Below are 20,558 nucleotides of genomic sequence, written 5' to 3' on the forward strand. Positions count from 1 at the left end.
CCCAGTCATGGCCACACGACTGGTCCAGTGTGTGGTGAAAAGGAACAGCCACAGGTTGTTGCCATGCGCTCCTGCCACGGCTCTGGTGTACTGCAGGGGTGCAGGAGGCACCTCCTCCCCCTCTGTGGACCTCTCCAGATCCAGGAATGAACCTCGGACAATTAAGGACCTCCCACGCGTCACCCTCTTGGAGCTTTTATACAGAATGGTGTTTCAGGGGTACTCCTACTCTATGCATGAGCTACAGGTACACATACCGCACAGTCCTTGGGTGACACCAAGTTACATATTAAAGCACAATTCAGGCTTCCTCTGATTAAATTATCATGTTAATATTTTTCTTATTTTTAAGCTTAAAATTTTTTCATTTCTATGTTTTGTGTTGTGTTTCTTTTGTATTCTTCCCCCCCCCCCCATATTTCTTGTCCACTTCTTTAGGTATGTCTGTTATGTCTGTTATTGCTTGATGAATTAAGCCTCACATTTGAAGATTCACTGCAGTCATTTGGTGAGTTATCTTGGTTAACCCCTTTGGAGACTGTGACATTGCATTATTTATCAGAAAAGGTCGGGCTAGTTGAATTATCTTGGTTTCCATTGCAACCTCCAGATAACAACAGTAAGTCTCACTTGACACTGACCAAGAACAATTGTTTACCCTCGTCACATCACCGTGTTTTTTTCCTGAGAATATTCAGACATTCTTTCATTGTCATTTATTTTCTTCACAGTACATAGTGAACCATTGTTTGACTGTATTTTACATAACCTTATTCTGGCATTACACTGTAAGTAGCAGTTCTGTTCATTTGTTCGTTGGGACTCTAATATGATTATCTGTTAACCTTTGTTAAGTAGGGCCAAACAAGCTATGGTTCTTAATGAATCCAACTTGTTTGTTTTGTTTTCAGTGAACAGTCTTGTAGTAATTGCGTTATGAAAAGTGATTCTGATTATTATTGTTGTTTTCTTATAACTGTCCTTGTGCTTGTTATTGACATTGTACTTTTTCTTACTACTCTTGTTATTCTTGTTCTAGTTCTTGTCATTTTCATTATTTTAACCCACTGGACTGATTCCAGAGATTGCTCACACCAATGTTTTCCTGACAAATGATCACCACCGTCTTTTCTGTCCATCAGATATATGAGAAGGAGCTATATGGGCCAATATACATCACAGCGTTTAAATCGGTGTCACTGAGCAGTGCTAAACTGGTTGAGGAGATCCTGAGGATGGATGAGAAATTTCCTTGCCGAGGAGATATGTCCCTGTGGACAGACTATCGCGATACGAAGGGACTTGGTTATGGACCATTTACAGAGTAAGACTGGCTCACATATCTGATGGGCAGATGGTACCATCATGTAACATTTATATTGTTGACTGACTGCTCTCCAAATGCTGTGTGGTTCTAGTAAAATCCTTTGTGGCTTTCTAGGGCAAAGTCCTGTTGTGAGTGAAACGGATAGTCACTCATGCAGGTGTTACTTAGGTGGCCTGATTATTGTGGAGATTGTTCTGAGTATGGACGGTTTCCAATACAATCCCTCATCCTAGATGCAGTTTACCCCCTTTGGAAGTGCCTTTAAACAACAACTAAATCCCTGACCAACTCCAGGGAATACCAATTTTTGCCTAAGATAATTAGAAAGTCAGTAATGAAACCCTATTCACACATTAAAGGCACTGCAGAACTAAAAACAAGCTTATGCTTATACTTGCCGAACAATCTGCTTCACTTTGAACACCATGCACACTAGATGATTGAGATAATAAAAATATGACAATAGAAAAATGTCAAGAATGAAATTAATATGCGATATTAATATGTGATATAACATGATAGATGTGATTATAGATATATACAGTGCATCTGGAAAGTATTCACACCCCTTCACTTTCCCCACATTTTATGTTACAGCCTTATTTCAAAATGGATTAAATTCCTTTTTTTTTCTCGTCAATCTACACACAATACCCCATAATGTCAAAGTGAAAAAGGTTTTGTAGAAATTTTTGCAAATTTATTAAAAATAAAAAACTGAAATATTGCATGTACATACACTCACCGGCCACTTTATTAGGCACACCTGTCCAACTGCTCGTTAATACAAATTTCTAATCAGCCAATCACATGGCAGCAACTCAATGCATTTAGGCATGTAGACATGGTCAAGACGATCTGCTGCAGTTCAAACCGAGCATCAGAATGGGGAAGAAAGGTGATTTAAGTGACTTTGAACGTGGCATGGTTGTTGGTGCCAGACGGGCTGGTCTGAGTATTTCAGAAACTGCTGATCTACTGGGATTTTCACGCACAACCATCTCTAGGGTTTACAGAGAATGGCCCGAAAAAGAGAAAATATCCAGTGAGCGGCAGTTCTGTGGGCGAAAATGCCTTGTTGATGCCAGAGGTCAGAGGAGAATGGCCAGACTGGTTCGAGCTGACAGAAAGGCAACAGTAACTCAAATAACCACTCAATACAACCGAGGTATGCAGAAGAGCATCTCTGAACGCACAACACGTCGAACCTTGAGACAGATGGGCTACAGCAGCAGAAAACCACACCGGATGCCACTCCTGTCAGCTAAGAACAAGAAACTGAGGCTACAGTTCGCACAGGCTCACCAAAATTGGACAATAGAAGATTGGAAAAATGTTGCCTGGTCTGATGAGTCTCGATTTCTGCTGCGACATTCGGGTTGGTAGGGTCAGAATTTGGCGTCAACAACATGAAAGCATGGATCCATCCTGCCATGTATCAACGGTTCAGGCTGGTGGTGGTGGTGTAATGGTGTGGGGGATATTTTCTTGGCACACTTTGGGCCCCTTAGTACCAATTGAGCATCGTGTCAACGCCACAGCCTACCTGAGTATTGTTGCTGACCATGTCCATCCCTTTATGACCACAGTGTTCCCATCTTCTGATGGCTACTTCCAGCAGGATAACGCGCCATGTCATAAAGCTTGAATCATCTCAGACTGGTTTCTTGAACATGACAATGAGTTCACTGTACTCAAATGGCCTCCACAGTCACCAGATCTCAATCCAATAGAGCACCTTTGGGATGTGGTGGACCGGGAGATTCGCATCATGGATGTGCAGCCGACAAATCTGCAGCAACTGCGTGATGCTATCATGTCAATATGGACCAAACTCTCTGAGGAATGTTTCCAGTACCTTGTTGAATCTATGCCACGAAGGATTAAGGCAGTTCTGAAAGCAAAAGGGGGTCCAACCCGGTAATAGCAAGGTGTACCTAATAAAGTGGCCAGTGAGTGTAAGTATTCACACCCTTTGCTATGATGCTCAAAATTGAGCTCAGGTTCATCCTGTTTCCACTGATCATCCTTGAGATGATTCAACAGCTTGATTAGAGTCCACTCGTAGTAAATTCAATTGATTGGGCATGATTTGGAAAGGCACACACCTGTCTATATAAGGTCCCACTGTTGACAGTGCATGTCAGAGCAGAAACCAAGCCATGAAGTCAAAAGGAATTGTCTGTGGACCTCCGAGACAGGATTGTATCGAGGCACAGATCTGGGAAGGGGCACAAAAAAAATTCTACAGCTTTGAAGGTCCAGAAGAGCACAGTGGTCTCCATCATTCGTAAATGGAAGAAGTTTGGATCCACCAGGACTCTTCCTAGAGCTGGCCGGCCAGCCAAACTGAGCAATTGGGGGAGAAGGGCCTTGGTCAGGGAGGTGACCAAGAACCTGATGGTCACTCTGACAGAGCTCCAGCGTTCCTCTGTGGAGATGGGAGAACCTTGCAGAAGGATAACCATCTCTGCAGCACTCCACCAATCAGGCCTTTATGGTAGAGTGGCCAGACGGAAGCCTCTGCTCAGTAAAAAGCACATGACAGCCCGCTTGGAGTTTGCCAGAAAGCACCTAAAGGACTCTCAGACCATGAGAAACAAGATTCTCTGGTCTGATGAAACCAAGATTGAACTCTTTGGCCTGAATGCCAAACGTCACATCTGGAGGAAACCAGGCACCTCTCATCACCTTGCTAATACCATCCCTACAGTGAAGCATGGTGGTGGCAGCATCATGTTGTGGGGATATTTTTCAGCAGCAGGAACTGGGAGACTAGTCAGGATTGAGGGAAAGATGAATGGAGCAAAGTACAGAGAGATCCTTGATGAAAGCACACAGCCAAGACAACGAAGGAGTGGCTTCGGGACAAGTCTGTGAATGTCCTTGAGTGGCCCAGCCAGAGCCCAGACTTAAACCCCATTGAACATCTCTGGAAAGACCTGAAAATAGCTGTGCAGCGACACTCCCCATCTAACCTTACAGAGCTTGAGAGGATCTGCAGAGAAGAATGGGAGAAATACCCCAAATATAGGTGTGTCAAGCTTGTAGCTTCATACCCAAGACGACTTGAGGATGTAATCGCTGCCAAGGGTGCCTCAACCAAGTACTGAGTAAAGGATGTGAATACTTATGTACATGCAATATTTCAGTTTTTTATTTTTAATAAATTTGTACAAATTTCTACAAAACCTTTTTCGCTTTGTCATTATGGGGTATTGTATGTGGATTGATGAGAAAAAAAAGAAATTAATCCATTTTGGAATAAGGCTGTAACATAACAAAATGTGGGGAAAGTGAAGGGGTGTGAATCCTTTCCGGATGCACTGTATATTCCAGTGAGTCAAGTAAATTCTTTGACACAGTACAAGCTGCTTTTAACAAAGTTATATATATACTATATATATACACTACCGTTCAAAAGTTTGGGATCACCCAAACAATTTCGTGTTTTCCATGAAAAGTCACACTTATTCACCACCATATGTTGTGAAATGAATAGAAAATAGAGTCAAGACATTGACAAGGTTAGAAATAATGATTTTTATTTGAAATAAGATTTTTTTTACATCAAACTTTGCTTTCGTTAAAGAATCCTCCATTTGCAGCAATTACAGCATTGCAGACCTTTGGCATTCTAGCTGTTAATTTGTTGAGGTAATCTGGAGAAATTGCACCCCACGCTTCCAGAAGCAGCTCCCACAAGTTGGATTGGTTGGATGGGCACTTCTTTGAGCAGATTGAGTTTCTGGAGCATCACATTTGTGGGGTCAATTAAACGCTCAAAATGGCCAGAAAAAGATAACTTTCATCTGAAACTCGACAGTCTATTCTTGTTCTTAGAAATGAAGGCTATTCCATGCGAGAAATTGCTAAGAAATTGAAGATTTCCTACACCGGTGTGTACTACTCCCTTCAGAGGACAGCACAAACAGGCTCTAACAGGTACTATTTAATGAAGATGCCAGTTGGGGACCTGTGAGGCGTCTGTTTCTCAAACTAGAGACTCTAATGTACTTATCTTCTTGCTCAGTTGTGCAACGCGGCCTCCCACTCCTTTTCTACTCTGGTTAGAGCCTGTTTGTGCTGTCCTCTGAAGGGAGTAGTACACACCGGTGTAGGAAATCTTCAATTTCTTAGCAATTTCTCGCATGGAATAGCCTTCATTTCTAAGAACAAGAATAGACTGTCGAGTTTCAGATGAAAGTTCTCTTTTTCTGGCCATTTTGAGCGTTTAATTGACCCCACAAATGTGATGCTCCAGAAACTCAATCTGCTCAAAGAAGTGCCCATCCAACCAATCCAACTTGTGGGAGCTGCTTCTGGAAGCGTGGGGTGCAATTTCTCCAGATTACCTCAACAAATTAACAGCTAGAATGCCAAAGGTCTGCAATGCTGTAATTGCTGCAAATGGAGGATTCTTTGACGAAAGCAAAGTTTGATTTAAAAAAAATCTTATTTCAAATACAAATCATTATTTCTAACCTTGTCAATGTCTTGACTCTATTTTCTATTCATTTCACAACATATGGTGGTGAATAAGTGTGACTTTTCATGGAAAACACAAAATTGTTTGGGTGATCCCAAACTTTTGAACGGTAGTGTATATATATATATATATATATATATATATATATATATATATATATATATATATCGTCACCTTCTTAAAATAATGGCCTAAGTCATATTTACAAGTTTTTCAAAAAACAGAATAAACTGAAACAAATATAGAATATATGATATTTCTTAATCATTCCACACAAAAAGGTTGTCAATAGTCATATATTGTCATAACCTTTTTGTCTGAAATGACTAAGAAATAGATATTCTATATTTGCTTCAGTTTATTCTGTTTTTTGAAAAACTTGAAAATATGACTTAGGCCATTATTTTAAGAAGGTGACGATATATATATATGTGTGTGTGTGTGTGTGTGTGTGTGTGGACAAAAGTATTGGGATACCTGGCCATTACACCTGCAGGAGCTTTTATGACATCCCATTCTAAATCCATAGGCGCTAATATGCAGTCGGTCCTCCTTTTGCAGCTATACCAGCTTCCACTCTTCTGGGAAGGCTTTCCACAAGATTTTGGAGTGTGTTTGTGGGAATTTTTGCCCCTTCATCCAGAAGAGCATTTGTGAGGTCAGGCACTGATGTTGGACAAGAGGACCTGGCTTGCAATCTCTGTTCTAGTTCATCCCAAAGGTGTTCGTTGGGGTTGAGGTCAGGGCTCTGTTCGGGCTAGTCAAGTTCTTTCACACCAAACTCACCCAACCATATCTTAATGGACCTTGCTTTGTGCACTGGGGAACAGTCATGCTGGAGCAGAAAATGGCCCTCCCCAAACACTTCCCACAAAGTTGGAAGCATAGACTTGTCCAAAATGTCTTGGTTTGCTGAAGCATCAAGATTTCCCTTTACTGGAACGAAGGGGCCTTGCCCACCCCCTGAAAAACAACCCCATACCATTATCCCTCCACCAAACTTTACAGTTGGCACAATGCAGTCAGGCAGGTTATGTTCTCCTGGCATCCGCCAAATCCAGACTTGTCCGTCAGACTGCCAGACAGAAAAGCGTGATTCGTTACTCCACAGAACACGTTTCCACTGCTCCAGAGTCCAGTGGCAGTGTGCTTTACACCACTCCATCCGACGCTTGGCATTGTACTTGGTGACGTAGGGCTTGCATGCAGCTGCTCGGCCATGGAAACCCATTCCGTGAAGCTCCCGGCGCACAGTTTTTGCGCTGGTGTTAATGCCAGAGGAAGTTTGGAATGCTGCAGTTATTGAGTCAACAGAGCGTTAGCGACTTTTACACACTATGCGCCCCAGCACTCGTTGACCCCGCTGTGTGACTTTACGTGGTCTGCCACTTTGTGGCTGAGTTGCTGTTGTTCCTAAACGCTTCCACTTTTCAATAATACCACTTACAGTTGACCGTGGAATATCTAGCAGGGAAGAAATTTCACGAGCTGACTTATTGCAAAGGTGGCATCCTATGACAGTACCACGCTTGAATTCACTGAGCTCTTCAGAACGACCCATTCTTTCACAAACGTCTGTAAATGCAGACTGCATGGCTAGCTGCTTGATTTTATACACCTGTGGCAATGGGTCTGACTGAAACACCTGAATTCAATGATTAAGAGGTGTGTCCCAATATATATATATATATATATATATATATATATATATATATATATATATATATATATATATATATATATATATATATATATATATATATATAGTGTAACGTGCATGGACAAGTAGACAAGTTGGCCCTTGGTTAACGGGTCTGACCCTTTAGTTGAGCGGTCAGCGATGTTTCCCGCGGTACGGGTGATACAGGTTCGCAGCCCGGCCGCGGCAGTTCCTGTGGTTACCCCCCCCCCCCCCGAATTCGCTACACTGGTGTCAGAAGTGGGTTGGTGAGACCGTGAGGTCATTGGAAGCGCGTGCGCCCAGAGGCGTGAGGGAGCTGATATGCTGAAGCACGGGGACGCGCTTCCCGAAGGAGGGGGTAGTGTAACGTGCATGGATAAGTAGACAAGTTGGCCCTTGGTTAACGGGTCTGACCCTTTAGTCGAGCGGTCAGCGATGTCTTCCACGGTGCAGGTGATACGGGTTCGCGCCGCGGCAGTTCCTGTGGTTTCCCACCACGAATTCGCTACATTGTAATGTGCACGCATAACTAGACTTGCTAGCCCTTGACTAACGGGTCGGACTCTTTAGTCAACTGGTTAACGTAGTCGCCCATGGTACGGGAGACTCGGGTTCGTGTCCCGGCTGCGGCGGTTCACGGACTGCCCCTGAATTCATTACATTGGTGTCAGAAGTGGGATGGTGAGGCCGTGAGGCCGTGAGGGGACACTGCCCCCCGAATTCGCCACATTGGTGTCAGAAGTGGGATGGTGAGACCATGAGGCCATTGGAAGCGCGTGCCCCCAGAGGCGTGAGGGAGCTGCTATGCTAAAGTGCGGGGACACGCTTCCCCAAGGAGGGGGGGGGTAGTAATATAACGTGCACGGATAAATAGACTCACTAGCTCTTGGCCGCGGCTAACGGGTCGGACCCTTTAGTCGACTGGTTAGCATAGTCACCTGTGGCGCGGGAGACCCGGGTTCGTGTCCCGGCTGTGGCGGTTCCCGGACTGCCCCTGAATTCATTACATTGGTGTCAGAAGTGGGATGGTGAGACCGTGAGGCCATAGGAAGCCTTTTCCTCCCCAATTGTATTTGGCCAATTACTCCACTCTCCGAGCCGTCCCGGTCACTGCTCCACCCCCTCTGCCAATCCGGTGAGGGCTGTAGACTACCACGTGCTTCCTCCGATACATGTGGAGTCGCAAGCAGCTTCTTTTCACCTGATAGTGTGGAGTTTCGCCAGGGGGACGTAGCGTGTGGGAGGATCACGCTATTCCCCCCAGTTCCCCCTCCCACCCGAACAGGCGCACCAACTGACCAGAGGAGGTGCTAGTGCAGCGACCAGGACACATACCCACACCTGACTTCCCACCCGCAGAGACGGCCAATTGTGTCTGTAGGAACGCCTGACCAAGCCGGACGTAACACGGGGATTCGAACCAGCGAGCCCAGTGTTGGTAGGAGACTGCTACGCTACCCAGAAACCCCTAGCATTTCTATCCTGATGGGAGTGGTCTCTTCCAGGATGACAATACCCACATCCGCTGGGCATGAGAGGGTCACTGAATGGTTTGATGAATATGAAAATTATGTAAATTATATTGTAGCGCCACTCAGTAATCATAACGAAGCAAGTCTTGGATAGGAACGGGGTTTATTCTTCGGGAACAGGCCAACCCATGAGACTGGGTTGAGAGCAAATAAAAATAAAAATAAATAAATACATAAATAAAATGCATACATGTACGTCAATTCTCAATAATTGCACAGATAGTTAGCACATTAGCAAATTAGCTAGCACAACAGACAATTAGCAACACATAACGTTACCTCGTCAGCTGCTTAGTACTGAGAGGGGCTAAATTCTTCACTTCGTCTGGTCTCTGTCTGGTCTCCGTCTAGATTATCTTCTTTCCTCAGGTCTTACAGGTAAGTATACAATTAAATCTTCTTGTTATCTTAAGTTGTCTTTCTCTTAATTAGCTTTGTCAACCCTTTGTCTTGTGTTCTACTATTTTCTTGTTGTTGCTGTTAGTGCTATTACTTTTGGCGCTTGATATCGAGGTGCTACATTCTTAATTGACGGTAACAATAGAGCCGCGGAGATTAGTTCCGCCCTCCGTACTACAATATACAGGTGAGAAGTAGGAACCAAAATTATAATGCAGAAAACGAAACTAAAAACTTAACTGACACTGTCTGCAGTTACATATATATTCTCCAGCCTTCGCAGCCATCAGATCTCAACCCAATTGAACACCTATGGAAGATTTTGGATCGTTGTGTTAGATAGTGCTCTCTACCATCATCAAAACACCAAATGAGGCCATCTCTTTTGGAAGAATGGTGGTCTATCTGTCCAGTAGAGTCCAGAGACTTGTAGAATCTATGACAAGGAGCATTGCAGCTGTTCTGGAGGCTCGTGGTAGCCCAGCACCATACTAAGACACTTTATGCTGGTTCTTCCTTTATCACCTGTCTGTATATATACTATATTGTTGAAATCAGACAGAAGATGACTTCTTCAAAACAATTATATTTGGGAAATAAAACTTTTTTTTTGTTTTTGTTTTTTTGCATACTTCCACACGTGCGGAGATAATAAAGCAGTAAAAATAAATATCTCTGTGCTTTAATAATTAATGCTTGAACAACCTGTTCATGCATTCATCCAGTTTCCTGGTTTAGGAAGTGCTGATCTGTTTTTGTATTTATATCATGATACGATGGGGGACAGATCTTAGGTGTGCCACCAGCCACCCCCATAGCGGTCTGTTTGCTGATTCTGAGTCTGAATTTACTCACACCTAGGCAGGGGGAGAGTTGGTACAACCTGAGGGCAATTCTGAACAAGCGCATGCTGCATCCCAGAGATTCAGTCCAGTACGGGGGAGTGATCAACGAAGTGGTCACCGACCTTATCAATAGGATCTACTATCTGCGGCAGAGCAGCTCTACTGGAGACCTGGTGTCCAACTTGTCCAATGAAATGCGTCGATTCTCCCTAGAGGGTATGTGGAAGGTCTGTGAGTAGACCAGAAAGTCAAACCTATAAAAGGGTCTGTGTACCAAAATGTCAGTGCTGTACACGTTTTTTTTTAATCTGCATTTCTGAAAAGAATTGCAATAATTTTTTCCTCTACTGCATTGTGTGAGATGGGATAGAGGGATGGGTATTGGATGCAGGTTGAAATATTTAAAAAAAAATCTTAATATTTATTTGCCCATAAAAATCAATGATTTCCAGGGGCGTCCGGGTAGCGTAGCGGTCTATTCCATTGCCTACCAACATGGGGAACGCCGGTTCGAATCCCCGTGTGACCCCTGGCTTGGTCGGGCGTCTCTACAGACACAATAGGCCGTGTCTGCGGGTGGGAAGCCGGATGTGGGTATGTGTCCTGGTCGCTGCAATAGCGCCTCCTCTGGTTGGTCGGGCGCCTGTTAAGGAGAGAGGGGGAACTGGGGGAAATGGTGTGATCCTCCCATGTGCTGCGTCCCCCTGGTGAAACTCCTCACTGTCAGGTGAAAAGCGGCTGGCGACTCCACATGTATCGGAGGAGGCATGTGGTAGTCTGCAGCCCTCCCCAGATTGGCAGAGGGTGTGGAGTAGTGACCGGGACGGCTCGGAAAATGGGGTAATTGGCCAAGTGCAATTGGGTAGAAAAAGGAAACACACACACAACAAGTAGTTATATTGTTTGTAGCATTCCTGCATCCTAAATATTTGACTAAACCTACCTCTTAACTTTCACAAAATGTAACTTCTCCAATCACCAGACACTGTAATTAAGACCAGTATTAGTGTTTATGAGGCTATTATATGAAGTGTTAACTCTGTGGACTGTACAGCTTCTATAATTAAAGTTTCAAACCTATGAAAGCAGCATGCTGAGACTGACAACATGATTACTCCTCTGTTAGCGAACACAGTGTTACGGAGTTCATAGTGAGATGGCTCATTCTTGTGCACTGCAGACTTTTGTTTGCACACTGTGCAGTGCACAAGACCCCATCTGGGAACAATGAGATGCCTTTGAAAAGGCAATCGTTGTGTTGCATTCTTATGTAGTCCCTGTGAGACCATGTGATGAGAAATAAAGCCCCAAATACACGAAAAGGACCTGCCGGTCCAGTTTAAGGAATCACTTAGAAAACTGACGCACTGGAGAATTAGATAAACCTGAACATTGAAAAAATCTATCTGTGAAAAATATGTGTATGTAAAAAAAATTAAGTGCACTGTATCCTTCAAACCAAAAATATAGTTTGTGCTTCTTGCAGAGAAAAACATTTGCTGTCATGACACTCTGTCAGAATGCCTTAATTTTTGACTGTTTTTATTAACTTCAGTTTTGAGAACTGCTTTCGATAACTGTAAAATTCTGCTAAAATATTTGGCAGAAAAATGAATGCCAGTGTCCGGTTACTGATTTTACACTGAATGGATTAAAGGTCAGGGGCTTGTGAATCTACATAAAATCTTTGTAAATCCAGCATTTAAATGTTAATTCAATGATGTCATTTCACATTACTTGCTAAGGTATCTCCTCCATCCTGTTTGAGATGAGAATCGGTTGTCTGGAAAAGGAAATTCCAGCAGACACACAAGAGTTCATCAACTCCATAAGTCAGATGTTCTCCAACAGTATGCCTCTAACGGTTTTGCCCAAATGGAGCCACAAATTCCTGCCTTACTGGGGACGCTACATTGCAGGTTGGGAAGGCATCTTCACATTCGGTGAGTTTCATAGATTAAGAGGGGAATTCCAGTTTGGCTACTGCTGAGATTTCAGCTGAATTATAATTTGGCAGACACAACCATCAGAAAATTACGGTAACGTTTTTAAGTAGATGTTTGTGTTCACCTGCACCGGCAAAAGAAAATGTTTCATGAGGCTAGCCTAACCTTTTTAGATATTGCTCAGTATACTATTGCCGTAATCACTATTACGAATCAGAAATCAGGAACAATTTATTGTCATTTCTTTCATGTACTTGCATACACAAAAGACACGAAATTTCGTTTCACCCAGCCCACAGCAGTGCGACACACAAAAGATAAAAACACACATCCAAAATTTCCAAAAACGACACCACCAAAAACATACAAAAACAGAGAGAACAAAGCAAAAACAACAACAATACAAACAGTTAACAACACAGTCCCAAAAAAAAGTCACTGTCTAGAGAGCGAACGCCAGCCAGGATGACTGTCGGAACTGCTGGTCTGCATGGGCTGGCAGTTAGCTTAGCCTGCCCTGCTTCCGTGTCCCGTCAGACCGCCCTCGGTGCTTCCGCGCGTGCAGCTCCAGACAAGGCTGTGGTCCTTGGGCCCACCGGACACAGCAGACCAAGCTCTCCCAGCCGATCCATCGCTAGCTCTCCCAGCCATTAAATGAAAAAAACAAAACACAAAAAAAAACATAAGATCAAAATAAAAACTTCACGAACGACACAAACTTAGACGTAGACATGGACAAAGACACTGCATAGTGGGTACAGGGTGAAGCCACTTCAAACGTGAGTTCGCACCGCCATCTTTGTGTCCAACAATGTGATGCTACTACTGCTGCTACTATTAATGCAGCTACTTCTACAATTAATGATAACTATCATCCATCCATCTATCTATCTATCTATCTATCTATCTATCTATCTATCTATCTATCTATCTATCTATCTATCTATCTATCTATCTATCTATCTATCTATCTATCTATCTATCTATCTATCTATCCATCCATCCATCCATCCATCCATCCATCCATCCATCCACTGGTGACCTGTTCAGGGTGTCTCCCTACCTTTCGGCCAATGCTTACTGGGATAGGCTTCTGCCCCACATGACTATGAATTGAATTAAGTGGATACAGACAATGGATATAAATGTAAAGCACTTTTCATCGTACCTTCACAAATCACTGCAAAATAGTAGAGTGCAAAACAAACATTAACAGTCAATCAGCTATGATAACTATAACTGAAATAGCCTAATTCAGATAATTCAGCCTGGAAAAGGGTTAGGTTCTGTCAATGATTAAACTAGGTTACTTATGCTGCCCCCTTTTCATTATGCACATGGATTTTTTTGCAGGTTTCTTCAATGAAATGAGGAAACAAAAATTTTCCTCTTTGTTCCATTTTTCTTCATTTTGTTAGACAAGGTGTTACTTATTAGGTGTTACAGATGTCAGCTATTGGAATAAAATTCCTACATTACTTCAATTCATATAGCTGGAAAATTGATTGACAAGAAGATGAAGGAAATTGAACAGCAGTTGGAGAAGAATGAGGATGTGGAAGGCAGATACCTATCACACCTTCTCTCCAATACTCAGATGGCCTACAAGGATGTGCATGGCAGCATTGCTGAGCTGTTATTAGCTGGAGTGGACACGGTAAATCTCTCTTATATAAGACTTTTTTGGTCTGCAATAGACCTGTAAATATATCTGTGAAATGTCACCATGTAAATTAGTCTATACAGTACGTTTTGTCTGTCTGTTTATCTGTCTGTCTGTCTGTCTGTCTGTCTGTCTGTCCATCTATCTATCTATCCATATCCGACTGTCCGTCTATCTGACTGTCTATTTATCTGACTTTCTGTCTGTCTCTCTGTTGCCAAGACATCCAATACCATGATGTGGGTTATGTACCAACTGTCCCGTAACCCTGAAGTCCAGAACATACTGTACGAGGAAGTATCCAGATGCATACCCAATGACCATATCCCCTCTGTTGAGGAGGTTAACCGTATGCCATATCTAAAGGCTGTCATCAAGGAGGCACTGAGGTGACTGCCACTTGCTGTGACTCCGTGTCTTTTATCTTTTGCTCGATGGATAGAGTATTTCACCAACACTGCCGGCTCAGCATCTCCATGGTTTGATCACCACCCACCCCAATACGGACATCATTGTATTCCTTCATTGTGCTGTATGGTGTTTTAGATATAGTTGCACACCCACTAACTGGCATGTTAGTTTCACATATCTTGTGTGATGTTAGGTGTGTTGGTCATTAGAAGTTGAAAGAAAGTGATTGGCTAAGGTGTTTCCTCTTCTGACTACCAAGTTTTTATTTTACTTCGTGTAGTTTTATTTATTTATAATTCATTTTCAACATTTTCCACGTTGTCTTTATAGGTGTGTCTAAGGTGAAGTAGTCAAGAGGAACAAGAGTGCCAGCATTACTAAGTCCGCGGTGGTGTAGCGGTCTAAGCATCGGCTTTGTGTCGATGCAGTTACCCACTGGGGATTGGGGTTCGCGCCCCGGTCGCGATATTATGAACCCTACATAGCCCTCGCCAAAATCCCGTACCCTGTCCCAAATCTCGCGAACGGACGCCGGATTTCCGCTGCGTTGCTAAGGAAACAATCAACTATCAACTCGGTGCAAAGCTAACGTTAGCTACCTTCAATTTTGTAATTTTGTATTTTTCGCAATTTTGGACAGCTGGCTGCTTTTGTAATTTTGGACTGCTGGCTGTCAACAACAGAACGGAGGTAAGTAACGTTAGTTGTCACACGCCTCTGCTCCTTGGATACGTTATTGGTATTATATTAATGTTGATTGTGGATAACTTAGACAGGTTAAATTGTGGGTGTACAGCGTTTCCTTGATGAGCGCTAACCCCATAACAACATATTTTCGCGTTGCTACGGTGGCGCACACGTGACAAAGCCAGAAACGGGATTTTGGCGAGGCCTATGTAGGGTTCATAATATCGCGCCCCGGTCTCGTCAGATCCGACTATGGCCGGACTCGACGAAGCAGCAATATTGGCAACGCTGTCTTCGTGAGGGGGCGGAGTCGGCTTGTGTTCGTCACATGAATGCGTCTCTGGGTGTGTCGGAAAAACAGTGGTTCGGCCTGGAGTCGCCTTGTCACGAAAGTGGCGAGGCGTCTCCTTCGAGACTGCCGGCCGGAGAGATGCAGTTGGCGAAGGCATGCAGTACGAGGGTGGGTGTTTGAATTAAAATAGGGATCGATTGGCCAGTAAATTGGGAGAAAAAGGGAAAAAATCAGAAATAAATTTATAAAAGAGTGCCGGCATTTCTTAAGACACAGGTGTGTTCTTGTTTTCCAGGTTGTATCCTGTAGTTCCTATGAATGCAAGAATCATCACAGAAAAGGAGATTGTTATTGGTGGATATCGTTTTCCAAAAAGGGTTGGTGTGTCGCTTGAACTGTTCCTACATGTTTGATTCATTATACGTGCATATTTTCAACACAGAAAATACTGCAGTTGTTGATGGTTTTTATGATTGTATTATTTTGTAATGATAATTATCATCATTATACTTGTATAGTATTTTCCTTAAAGGTAGAAAGAGTGGGATTGTCCTAAAAATCAGTGTATAGACGTATACAAAAATAATCCCTCTCACTCATCACTTAAGACCCACTAGACGTGTGTGGTGGTGTCTGTATCTGCAGAGAACCTGTCCTTGCTTGTATTTTCTCATTTTTCTTATCTTGCTGTGTGCAGGACCTTTGTGGGCATTAACCTTTGGGCAGCGGGACACTCTAAAAAAGTAGAGCAGGTGCCAGATCGAAATTGTAAGCACGCTCCCAAGAGGAGGTTATGACAATGGTGGACACAGTGCTGAAAAGACCCAAATTTAGTGAGGCAAAACCTCAAGCGAACAAAGCTCGTTCCAAAAAAGAGTGAATCTGGGGTTGGTTCCATCCCTGGATGGGAATGAAGAGCTACATGGAGTTTGCCTGTCCCCTGGGATGTGTTCTGGCAACTGCGGTCTGGTGACGTTGAGGCCGGGGAGGAGGGGCCAATTGAATGTCATGTTTACAAACCGCAACTGACAAATCCTAATCATTCTACCTTTAAGAGAGGTACAAAGTGCTGTAAAATATCAAGCAAACAAAGCTGCTACATAAAATCAGAGTTTATGTTTCTTCTCTCGGTCTCTGTTTCACCAGACTACTTTCACGCTTTGTCACTATGCCGTCAGTCATGATGAGAAAACATTCCCGGAACCAAAGAAGTTCAAGCCAGAAAGGTGGCTCCGTGATGGCCGGGTTCGTCCAAACCCCTTTGCCTCTATCCCATTTGGGTTTGGGGTCAGAGGTTGTGTTGGCCGCCGAATTGCCGAGGTTACGATGTATCTGTCTCTGGTTCGAGTGAGTTATGAAAAGTGAAGCTCTTTGAAATGTTCACTAATACACAGGTTTCATTTGTGATATTGAAGATGGTTGGGTGCATCATCTGGACGCTGATTTAGATGTTACAAGATGGAAGCTGCGTGAGAAGGGGTAGACACTGATGAGACAAAATATTATGATCACTTGCCTAATATGCTGTTGGTCCTCTGTGTGCCACCAAAACAGTGCCGACCTGCCAAGGCATGGACTCTTCATGACCTCTGAGGGTGTCCTGTGGTGCTTGTCATCTTCCCACAGTGTATCCTGGTGCCATCACTTCCCCAGGTAAACTGCACACATGTAAATTGCCATCCATGTGATCTAGAAAAAAACAGGACTCATCGGTCCAGGCAACTTTCTTCCACTTCTCCATGATCGAGTTCCAACGCTTGCGTGCCCTTGTAGCTGCTTTCGATGTTGGACAGGGGTCATCATGGGCACTCTGACCGGTCTGGGGCTATGCAGCCTCATATGTAGCAGGGTGCGATGCACCGTGGGTTGTGACACATTCCTCCTGTAACCATCATTAAAATTTTCTGTGACTTGTGCCACAGTAGACCTTTTGTCAGTTCAGAGCAGACAGGATAGCCTTTGTTGCCCTCGTGCATCGATGAGCCTTTGGCGCCCAACACCCTGTCACCGATTTGGGGTTTGTCCCTCCTTGGACCACTGTCGGTGGGTACTCACCAGTCACCACTGCTGACCGGGAGCACCCCACAAGCCTTGCCGTTTCAAAGATGCTCTGACCCAGTTGTCTAACCATAACTATTTGGCCCTTATCAAAGTTGCTCAGGTTTTACTCCTGCCCATTTCTCCTTCATCCAACATGTTGACTATAAGAACTGATTGTTCGTTTACCATCTAATCTACCCTGACCTTGACATGTGCCCTTGTTTGGAGATGATCAATGTTATTTGGTTTACCTGTGAGTGGTCATAATTTTTTGGCTCATTAGTGAAGTATGTGTTGGGGGTTGTCAATCAAGCACCTCCCAAAACACATTTATAAAAGATACAGTTTAATATCTCAAATGTGTAATTACTTAAAATTGAACTGAGTTTTCCTAAGAATTTTTTGCAGAACATAGTCATGTTATCACATGATGCTTTTTACTTGCTTAAAGAGAACCTAAAGTAATTGGCAAACTTAAAACATTTACCCCCAGATACTGGAATACACTCATTCCTTTCAGAAAAACAAAAATTACTCTACTGTAAAATTTTGCACAGTAGAATATACACCGATCAGCCAAAACATTAAAACCATTGACAGGTAAGTAAATAATATTGATTATCTCATTACAATGGCACCTGTCAAGGAGTGGGATATATTAGGCAACAAGTGAACAGTCAGTTCTTGAGTTGATGTGTTGGAAGCAGGAAAAATGGGCAAGCATAAGGATCTGAGCGACTTTGACAAGGGCCAAATTGTGATGGCTAGACAACTGGGTCAGAGCATCTCCAAAACAGCAGGTCTTGTGGGGTGTTCCCAGTATGTAGTGGTCAGTACCTAACAAAAATGGTCCAAGAAAGGTCAACCAGTGAACTGGCGACAGGGTCATGGGCGCCCAAGGCTCACTGATGCGCATGGGGAGCGAAGGCTAGCCTGTCTGGTCCGATCCCACAGAAGAGCTACTGTAGCCCAAATTGCTGAGAAAGTTAATGTAGACAGGTGTTACACAGTACATTTCAGCTTGTTGCGTATGGGGCTGTGTAGCCGCAGAGTGCCCATGATGACCCCTGTCCACTGCCGAAAGCACCTACAATGGGGATGTGAGCATCAAAACTGGACCATGGAGCAATGGAAGAAGGTGGCCTGGTCTGATGAATCATGTTTTGTTTTACATCATGTGGACGGCTGGGTGCATGGGCATCATTTACTGGGGGGAGGAGAGATGGCACCTGGAGGCACTATAGGAAGAAGGCAAGCTAGTGGAGGCAGTGTAATGCTCTGGGCAACTTTTTGCTGGGAAACCCTGGGTCCAGGCATTTATGTGGAAGTTACTTACTTCACCTGCCTAAACATCTTTGCAGACCAAGTACACCCCTTCATGGCAGTGGTATTCCCTGATAGCAGTGGCTTCTTTCAGCAGGATAATGCACCATGCCACACTGCAAAAATTGTTCAGGAATGGTATGAAGACCATGACAAGGAGTCCAAGGTGTTACCCTGGCCTTCAAATTCCCCAGATCTCAATCCGATCGATCTGTGGGATGTGCTGGAAAAACAAGTCCGATCAATGGAGGCCCCACCTCGCAACTTGTATGACTTAAAGGATCTGCTGCTAACGTCTTGGTGCCAGATATCAGAGGAGAAGAAGACACCACACAATTCTTGATGCACAGGTTAGCTGAGTTGTCAAAGTACCTTAATAAATAGTTGTAATTGTTGAACCCAGGTTTCTTCATTTATAATAAGAAACATTATATGGTTTGTAATGTTTCTTATTATACTACTCCACAAAACCTCTGAAGGTGTTCAGAGGTCTTGTGGAGTCCATGCCTCGACGGGTCAGAATTGTTTTGGCGGCATGAGGGTGACCTAGACAATATTAGGCAGGTGATTTTAATGTTTTGGTTGATCAGTGTATGTTGCAGCTACCCATTACCTTTGAGACCTATGCATGTTACAGCTGAATATGTGGCTATGGTGGCTGAGTATGGTATGTATTGGTGAGACATGAGGCGGGGCTGATTGAGCAAAACAAATGGCCAAAATATCTTGATGTGTGCTCAGGTAAGAAAATCAGAGAAGGTTGAATCAGTTCATCTGGGAGTTGCACAAATTTGTACTGTGTACCACTGCCTTACAACACAATGTAAACCATCATAGAGTGATATCAGTGAAATTAACAGATTTTTCTGTCTCCTTCAGATAATCAGGCTCTTTGAAATCAAACCGGACCCCACAATTGGAGAGGTGAAAAGCATCAATTATTCCATCTTAGTCGCAGATCGTCAAGTAAATCTACGCTTTCTGGGGAGAAAAGACAAAACTTTTGCCTGATAACTTTTTGTGGATTGGCTTGAATGCAAGTGAAATATCCGAGCCAAGAAAGGCTGTTTTTGTACTGTATATTTTAAAGAGTATGGTGAATTTAGAGAACAAGAGAAGATGAAGGACTCAAACCTGTATTTTAAAATTAATATGTCATCAAACCATTGTTTTAAAATTAACTAAAAGAGTGACTTTAGGACTGACAGAACAAAGCGGTAGGCCCTACTTTGACCGTTCTTATGCATGTGCACAAATCTCTTCATTTCCGGCGATGTTGTTTTTGAATTTTAAAGGGAAACCACTCACAGAATTGATGAATTGAAAGTTGACTAACCCAAACCTTTTCTCACTTCTTTTGTAGTAAATAAACCTCTATGGTGTTTTTGTCAGTTCTTAGAACATATGGTGTTGTCATTTTGTATAGTAGGCCACACAGAGTTATCAGTGTTCATTCCTAATAGGCTTGCTTATATTTCTGGAACTGAAAATAGATTGAACAAATAAAATCAGTTATGTGATGCACATAAAGACACATTTTCATGTTATCACATGTTATCACATTTTTGTCGATGCAAATAAAAGGGAGATATAGTACTGGATAGGAGATAATAGTGAATGTTTAGTAAAACGGGCGCAATTAAATGGCATTGATCAGTGGAAATTGAAACATACACTCAAAAAATATTTAAGCCCGCAAGTTAAACTTATGTATTTCAATGACATGTAAATTTTCCATCCAATTTGATCACAAAACTCCAATGCAAAATATGACATTTCAATCCATGTTTCTTCTTGAAATGTCATGTTTTACATTGGAGTTATGTGATCAAATTGGATGGAAAATTTACATGTAATTGAAATACATAAGCTTTAATTTATGGGCTTAAATATTTTTTGAGTGTAAGCCTAATGACTGCCATT

At 43.1% G+C, this 20,558-nt stretch overlaps 1 protein-coding gene across 1 annotated transcript; it reads left to right on the plus strand.

Moving 5' to 3' along the window:
* Nucleotides 1–20,156, plus strand: LOC130120727 (sterol 26-hydroxylase, mitochondrial). The gene is made up of 9 exons (XM_056289430.1): nucleotides 1–247; nucleotides 1,143–1,324; nucleotides 10,290–10,489; nucleotides 12,019–12,216; nucleotides 13,713–13,876; nucleotides 14,105–14,271; nucleotides 15,568–15,649; nucleotides 16,419–16,619; nucleotides 19,515–20,156. Exons 1-9 carry the CDS (start codon nucleotides 8–10, stop codon nucleotides 19,644–19,646), a joined length of 1,566 nt encoding a protein of 521 aa, XP_056145405.1. The 5' UTR covers nucleotides 1–7; the 3' UTR covers nucleotides 19,647–20,156.
* Nucleotides 20,157–20,558: the final 402 nt, after the last annotated feature.

This window comes from Lampris incognitus, chromosome 11 (assembly GCF_029633865.1).
Source record: "Lampris incognitus isolate fLamInc1 chromosome 11, fLamInc1.hap2, whole genome shotgun sequence".
NCBI lineage: Eukaryota > Metazoa > Chordata > Actinopteri > Lampriformes > Lampridae > Lampris > Lampris incognitus.

Coding starts and splice junctions, on each gene's coding strand:
- LOC130120727 (XM_056289430.1), top strand. CDS start 8: ATGGCCACACGACTGGTCCAGTGTGTGGTGAAAAGGAACAGCCACAGG. Junction 13,877..14,104: donor TATTAGCTGGAGTGGACACG/GTAAATCTCTCT, acceptor TCTGTTGCCAAG/ACATCCAATACCATGATGTG. Junction 16,620..19,514: donor TGTATCTGTCTCTGGTTCGA/GTGAGTTATGAA, acceptor TGTCTCCTTCAG/ATAATCAGGCTCTTTGAAAT.